Source organism: Staurois parvus, unplaced genomic scaffold, assembly GCF_062004578.1.
Source record: "Staurois parvus isolate SC_StPar_1 unplaced genomic scaffold, SC_StPar_1.0 ptg000052l, whole genome shotgun sequence".
Lineage (NCBI taxonomy): Eukaryota > Metazoa > Chordata > Amphibia > Anura > Ranidae > Staurois > Staurois parvus.
The window spans coordinates 8444240-8452138 of record NW_028317848.1 but is presented as its reverse complement, the minus strand read 5'-3'; the positions used below and the strand labels follow the sequence as shown (position 1 = coordinate 8452138).

At 43.9% G+C, this 7899-nt stretch overlaps 1 protein-coding gene across 3 annotated transcripts in view; it reads left to right on the top strand.

The window, feature by feature from the left end:
* Positions 1-5423: 5423 nt before the first annotated feature.
* The window catches only part of TMEM67 (transmembrane protein 67), a 58595-nt gene continuing 56119 nt past the window's right edge, over positions 5424-7899 (top strand). The window contains exon 1 of one of the 3 annotated variants that reach the window (XM_089666913.1): positions 5424-5827. In XM_089666913.1, the coding sequence (XP_089523039.1) occupies positions 5638-5827 (190 nt within the window). In that variant the 5' untranslated portion in view covers positions 5424-5637. The remainder of the gene's footprint in view (positions 5828-7899) is intronic. The other 2 variants (XM_089666906.1, XM_089666920.1) reach the window with 2 other exon arrangements.

Genomic DNA, 7899 nt, shown 5'->3' with positions numbered 1-7899 from the left:
GAAAACATATAAAGAAGTGCAGAAAATGATAGGCTGCTCAGCTAAAATGATCGCAAATGCTTTAAAATGGCAACCAAAACCTGAAAGACGTGGAAGAAAGCGAAAAACTACCAATCGAATGGATAGAAGAATAGCCAAAATGGCAAGGACTCAGCCAACAATCAGCTCTAGGAAGATCAAAGAAGGTGTAAAGTTACCTGTGAGTACTGTTACAATTAGAAGACGCCTATGTGAAGCCAAGCTATTTGCAAGAAGCCCCGCAAAGTCCCACTGTTGAAAAAAAGACATGTGCTGAAGAGGTTCCAATTTGCCAAAGAGCACATTGGCTGGCATAAGAGAAATGGCGCAACGTTTTGTGGACTGATATAAGTAAGATTGTTCTTTTTGGGTCTAGTGGCCGGAGACAGTTTGTCAGACGTCCCCCAAACACTGAATTCAGGCCACAGTACACTGTGAAGACAGTGAAGCATGGTTGCGCAAGCATCATGATATGGGGATGTTTCTCATACTACGGTGTTGGACCTATTTATCGCATACCAGGGATCATGGATCAGTCTGAATACATCAGAATACTTGGCACCTGTGAACAGGTATTCCAGCCCAGGATGATTGGACTACATTCCACAGTTCAGAAGAAGCAACACAGATGTACAGCAGTTCTCAGAAACAGTGCTTATACAACTAAATATTAATTAAGTGATTCAAAGGAAAGCAAAATCTTCAAACATTTTTCAGTTTATATAGTGAATGTTTGAGTTTGTAAAGAAGAATACAAACACTGTTTTTTTGAAGTCTAATATTCACCTTTCTTCAATTTTTTTAGAGGAAAAATACAAATTTGATATGTTTTGATTTGGAATAGAATGTGTAGTGCATTTGTGTGTATGGAAATAAAAACTATTAGAAGAATTTTGAGCTTTATTCACTTTTTTCAACACACTGCTATTATTTTGAACACAACTGTAGGTGTGAACAACCTCCGTAGAAAGCCATGTTATCTCCCTTGATATGTGAATCTATGCGTTCTGGAACATATCAGAACTGCATGAGCCCTGGTTCACACATATGTGTGGATGTGCTTTCAAACACACAGATTCTCATGGCAGGCTAGATATTATGTGTTCTCTTTGAGGTGCTTTACACAGATGCAATCCACAGGCATTGCATTTTGAGTCTGATTCCATAAAAGGTACTGTGCAAGCTTGGAGCAGTGCCTTCCAAACTCGCAAGTGATAGAGTATAGTGGCATGCTGAGGTCATTGTTCGCATAGTTTTGCGATTGACAGGTGTTTTTGTATTGAAGTCAAAGGAAAATGTTTTTGCACTGAAGTCAATGGAAGGCAATGTTGCATTGAAGTCAATGTGAGACATTTTTGCATTGGGGCGGCACAGTGGCTTAGTGGTTAGCACGTCTGCCTTGCATTAAAATGGGTCATGGGTTCGAATTCCCAACCATGGCGCCTCCTGCATATAGTTTGCATGTTCTCCCTGTGCTTGCGTGGGTTTCCTCTGGGTGCTCCAATTTCCTCCCACACTCCAAAGACATGCTGGTAGGTTAATTGGATCCTGTCTAAATTGGCCCTAATATGTGTATGTATGAATGTGAGTTAGGGACCTTAGATTGTACACCCCTTGAGGGTTAGGGACTGATGTGAATGTTCAATATATATGTGTAAAGCGCTGCGTAAATTGACAGCTCTATATACAGTCCGGTCCATAAATATTGGGACATCGACACAATTCTAACATTTTTGGCTCTATACACCACCACAATGGATTTGAAATGAAACGAACAAGATGTGCTTTAACTGCAGACTGTCAGCTTTAATTTGAGGGTATTTACATCCAAATCAGGTGAACGGTGTAGGAATTATAACAGTTTGCATATGTGTTTCCCACTTGTTAAGGGACCAAAAGTAATGGGACAATTGGCTTCTCAGCTGTTCCATGGCCAGGTGTGTGTTATTCCCTCATTATCCCAATTACAATGAGCAGATAAAAGGTCCAGAGTTCATTTCAAGTGTGCTATTTGCATTTGGAATCTGTTGCTGTCAACTCTCAAGATGAGATCCAAAGAGCTGTCACTATCAGTGAAGCAAGCCATCATTAGGCTGAAAAAACAAAACAAACCCATCAGAGAGAAAGCAAAAACATTAGGCGTGGCCAAAACAACTGTTTGGAACATTCTTAAAAAGAAGGAACGCACCGGTGAGCTCAGCAATACCAAAAGACCCGGAAGACCACGGAAAACAACTGTGGTGGATGACCAAAGAATTCTTTCCCTGGTGAAGAAAACACCCTTCACAACAGTTGGCCAGATCAAGAACACTTTCAAGGAGGTAGGTGTATGTGTGTCAAAGTCAACAATCAAGAGAAGACTTCACCAGAGTGAATACAGAGGGTTCACCACAAGATGTAAACCATTGGTGAGCCTCAAAAACAGGAAGGCCAGATTAGAGTTTGCCAAACGACATCTAAAAAAGCCTTCACAGTTCTGGAACAACATCCTATGGACAGATGAGACCAAGATCAACTTGTACCAGAGTGATGGGAAGAGAAGAGTATGGAGAAGGAAAGGAACTGCTCATGATCCTAAGCATACCACCTCATCAGTGAAGCATGGTGGTGGTAGTGTCATGGCGTGGGCATGTCTGGCTGCCAATGGAACTGGTTCTCTTCTATTTATTGATGATGTGACTACTGACAAAAGCAGCAGGATGAATTCTGAAGTGTTTCGGGCAATGTTATCTGCTCATATTCAGCCAAATGCTTCAGAACTCATTGGACGCCGCTTCACAGTGCAGATGGACAATGACCCAAAGCATACTGCAAAAGCAACCAAAGAGTTTTTTAAGGGAAAGAAATGGAATGTTATGCAATGGCCAAGTCAATCACCTGACCTGAATCCGATTGAGCATGCATTTCACTTGCTGAAGACAAAACTGAAGGGAAACTGCCCCAAGAACAAGCAGGAACTGAAGACAGTTGCAGTAGAGGCCTGGCAGAGCATCACCAGGGATGAAACCCAGCGTCTGGTGATGTCTATGTGTTCCAGACTTCAGGCTGTAATTGACTGCAAAGGATTTGCAACCAAGTATTGAAAAGTGAAAGTTTGATTTATGATTATTATTCTGTCCCATTACTTTTGGTCCCTTAACAAGTGGGAGGCACATATGCAAACTGTTGTAATTCCTACACCGTTCACTGATTTGGATGTAAATACCCTCAAATTAAAGCTGACAGTCTGCAGTTAAAGCACATTTTGTTTGTTTCATTTCAAATACATTGTGGTGGTGTATAGAGCCAAAAATGTTAGAATTGTGTCGATGTCCCAATATTTATGGACCTGACTAAGTACCTGAAATAAATAAGTCAGTGGCTGTCGATTTTGTCTTAAAGTCAAATGCTAAAATCACACCTCTGGTGAAATCACACTCAAACTGCAATGCTATTCATGCAGAAACACATGCATAAATCACTATGCGCTTCAGCATGAACTCCGGGTCAGTGTGAACCAGTGCTCAAGGTGAACTAGCCATTTGAGGGCTCATTCACACCATGGTGCAGAGATGTCAGGTTTTCTGCACGCGTTCTGCAAGGGCACAACAAAAGCAATTGTTCTCTATGTGCCCTGTTCAAACCACAACACTAGTATCACATGCGTTTTTTTTTTTGCGCAGGAATCAGCAACATGTATAAAACTCATTGGAGTGCACATGAAAACTGATGTAAACTGATGTCTCTGCAAGTGAAATCTGGACTTCCGTTTCCCTGCGCATATGGTGTGAATGAGGAACGAGATATGGCTGATAAAATTTGAATCAAAAATAGAATAAAAATGCGGAATCAGTTACCCCTGGTTCATACCAATGTGTCTTTTAGTGCTTTATGCAGAAATACACTATAGTCCATTTGACATGGTTTCCTGTGCGCCATGTTCACATCTATACTTTTTTGAGCTGCTGTGTTTTAGGAAAGAAGCAGAGTTTTTTTTTGTGCTATAATAGAGTCCAATGGAGAAGCTGCTGAAACGCATGTAGTGTGGTTTGCAGCGTTTTGTGTTTTGTTTTCGCCAAGCAACAAAAAAATTTCCACTTTAACAAAAATTTAAAAAGCTGAAAAAAATGCAAACGCAGTAAAAACATGGCAAAAATGCAAACCACAATGCAATGTGCATTTAAAAACATCAAAAGTAAAAAGCACAGGTGCGAACCAAGCCTAAAGGTGGGAATACACAATTAGAAAATCGACCAATCAGTCATTCGACGTTCGTTCGTTGGTTGAAATTGTGACCCACATTAACCAATCTAAAAAAAACATTCGGCAGACAAAACGTAATGTTGACGTCTTCCGTACAAGTGGAAGTGATGCATCGTGCATGTGACCTTGTAGCCACGCCCTTCTGGCCAGAACGAGCGATATACACAACAATTACCAGCAATGAGTATAATATAGTTTATTACATTACCTATATACATAAATAGTGATACATAAAATAGAATATGCAGAATTCTGCTTTCATTATCTCATTAGGCCAACTTTTAACATTTGGATTTTTCGTTTGTGTTTACGAAGATTTCTTGGAAATAAACATCCGAGTCATCTTCTGTTTCCGCTCATGCGTGATAGCACTTGATAGATTTTTTTTCGTATGACAGTCATACCAACGCATAGAAAATCAGACTTTCGTATGCGAAACGACAAAATTTTTCACTGTTGTTCAAACGGATTTTTATGTTCACAATATCGTTATTGGTTAAAACATCCTGCTCATCAACGAAGAGAAAATAGTTCGATCAGTGGTTCCGCAAAATTTTTCATACGATTTTCTTATCATGTGTAATGAGCATTAGGATAAAAAAAAAAGGCAAGGGAGGGGGTGGGGGTAGTCAGAGCTGCAGAGAATGTGCTACACTGCATGATGGGGACAGGACAGTTGGAGGAGATAAAAAGTCAGCTGGGATGGAAAGGTTGTCAGACAGATGGGTGTGTGGACTGCGGTTGTCAGACAGACGGGTGTGTGGACTGCGGTTGTCAGACAGACGGGTGTGTGGACTGCGGTTGTCAGACAGACGGGTGTGTGGACTGCGGTTGTCAGACAGACGGGTGTGTGGACTGCGGTTGTCAGACAGACGGGTGTGTGGACTGCGGTTGTCAGACAGACGAGTGTGTGGACTGCGGTTGTCAGACAGACGGGTGTGTGGACTGCGGTTGTCAGACAGACGGGTGTGTGGACTGCGGTTGTCAGACAGACGGGTGTGTGGACTGCTCGGAGCTGAGACACTAGTAGATGTGTGCAGTGCGGATGTATGAGATGGGAGGATTGTGTGAAAGTCATTCCTCTGGAAGGGAGGGAGAGCGAGTTGGTGGCAGCGAGGAGGGATTACGCTGCAGAATACAGTGGAACGCTGCACTCTGGTGTGAACACGACACATAGAAAACTATTGTTAACATTGCACCCAGGGAAAAAGCCCCTTCCTTGTCCCAACCCTGACTGTACACATAGATGAGGTGTGTACTAGGAATGAGGATCCAGGCTGCGCACGTGTATGTGTGTACACTCCTCCATCCATCCCTCCTCCTTCTGCATGTCCCCACTTATCCCCTCTCCTCCTCCTCCCCCTCCCCCACTCAGCCATGGAGCCTGGGAAGAGGATCAGTGTGGGCTCCAGAGGCCTGTGCCTGGCCATTCTGTGCCTGCCATGCAGCGGCCTCCTCTACTCCATCCCCCTGCAGCGTCCAGAGGACTGCTCACCACAACAATACTACAACCTGGGGAATCTGTCTTGTGTGCAGTGCCCAGACACCCAGCGGCCCGGCCAGGATGGTAGATATATATATAAATACATTGGGGGTGGGTGCTGTACTGGTCATGGGGGATGCACACAGCTCCATATTACAAGGAAGGGGGGAATCAACCAGTGTTATGTGACTTTATTGGAAGAAGGGAGGCTGTGAAGAGCATAAACCGAAAAAAGTAAGACAATGACTGTACACGGTGCTTATACAGCCACACTAAGACTCACTTTTTGGAATATCTACACTGGGGAGAGATCTATTAAAACTGGAGAGTGTAAAATCTGGTGCAGCTCTGCGTAGGAACCAATCAGATTCCAGGTTTTATTCTCAAAGCCTAATTGAACAAGCTGGAGGTAGATTATTATTAATATACAGGATTTATATAGCGCCAACAGTTTGCGCAGCTCTTTACAAAATGAAATGTAGACATTACAGTTACAATACAATTTGGTACAAGAGGAAACAGAGGACCCGGCTCGTAAGAGCTTACAATCTAGGAGGAAGGGTTGAGTGATACAAAAGGTAATAGCTGTGGGGGGATGAGCTGATGGAGGAAATAAATGGCGATTTACTAGGATAGGCTTCTTTAACCACAAGCCTACAGGGCACTTATTCCCCCTTCCTGCCCTCGCCAATTTCCAGCTTTCAGCACTGTTGCACTTTGAATGACAATTGCGCAGTCATGCAACACTGTACCCATATAAATTTTTTTATAATTTTTTGAGACAGATAGAGCTTTATTTTGGTGGTATTTAATCACCTCTGGGTTTTTTATTTTTTCTTAAACAAACCAAAAACCACAGAAAATTTTGAAAATAAAAATGTTTTTTCTTAGTTTTTGTTATTAAATTTTGTAAATAAGTTATTTTTCTCCTTCACTGATGTGTGCTAATGAGGCTGCACTGATGGGCACTGATAGGCTGCACTGATGGACACTGACAGGTGGCACTGATGAGGCACTGGTAGATGGCACTGTTGGGCATTGACAGGCATCACTGATGGGCACTGAAAGGCAGCACTCATATTTTGCACTGATAGGTGGCACTGACTGGCACTGATAGGCGGCACTGACTGGCACTGTTAGGTAGCACTGACTGGCACTGTTAGGTGGCACTGATGCGCACTGATAGGCGGCACTGACTGGCACTGATAGGCAGCACTGATTGGCAGCACTGATAGGTGGCACTGATTGACATTGATAGGTGGCACGGACTGGCACTGATGGGTGACACTGAAAGGCAGCTCAGATGGGCACTGATATGTGGCATTTATGTGCACTGGTAGGCACTGAAATGTGGCATTGATGTGGCACTGATGGGCACTGGCAGGTGGCATGGATGAGCACTGACAGCTGGCACTGATGGACACTGACAAGTGGCACTGCTGGGGCTACAAAGATCATCAGGGCACACTGATCATCTGTGCCCTGATGATCAGTGTACATGTCCCCTTTGAGGAATGCCGATTACTGGCTCTCCTTTCCTCTCGAGCTGTCAGCGTGACTGCTCGTGGGGAGAGAAATGCCAATAACTGGCATTTCCCTATTTACATGCGATCAGCTGTGATTGGACACAGCTGATCACATGACCGAGCCGACATCTTCGGCTCTTTCCGTTGATCGGTGATCCGCCGAGGGACACAGCGCACTGCTGATCGCCACGCTACGCGCTCCCGGAGCTGCGCATGCGAGGTTAGAATGGGAGGACGTCATATGACGTCCTCCCAGAATGAGAGAACCGCCTTGCGCCTGTCATTGTACTATATGGCAGGCGGGAGGCGGTTAAAGTGAAGGGTTTTAAGGGATCGTCTAAAGGTGGATAGATTAGGAGACAGCTGGACAGATTGGGGTAGGGAGCTCCATAGGATGGGAGAAGCTCAGGAGAAGTTGTGGAGGTGAGCTTGGGAGGAGGTGACATGGGAACTAGAGAGCAGAAGGTCTTGGGAGGATCGAAGAGAGCGGTTTGGTTGGTATTTTGAGACCAGGTTGGCGATGTAGCTGGGGGCAGAGTTGTGGATGGCTTTGTAAGTTTGAATTTTATTTGTTGGGCGAGTGGAAGCCAGTGGAGTGATTGGCAGAGATTGGTTAGTATGCACAGCTAA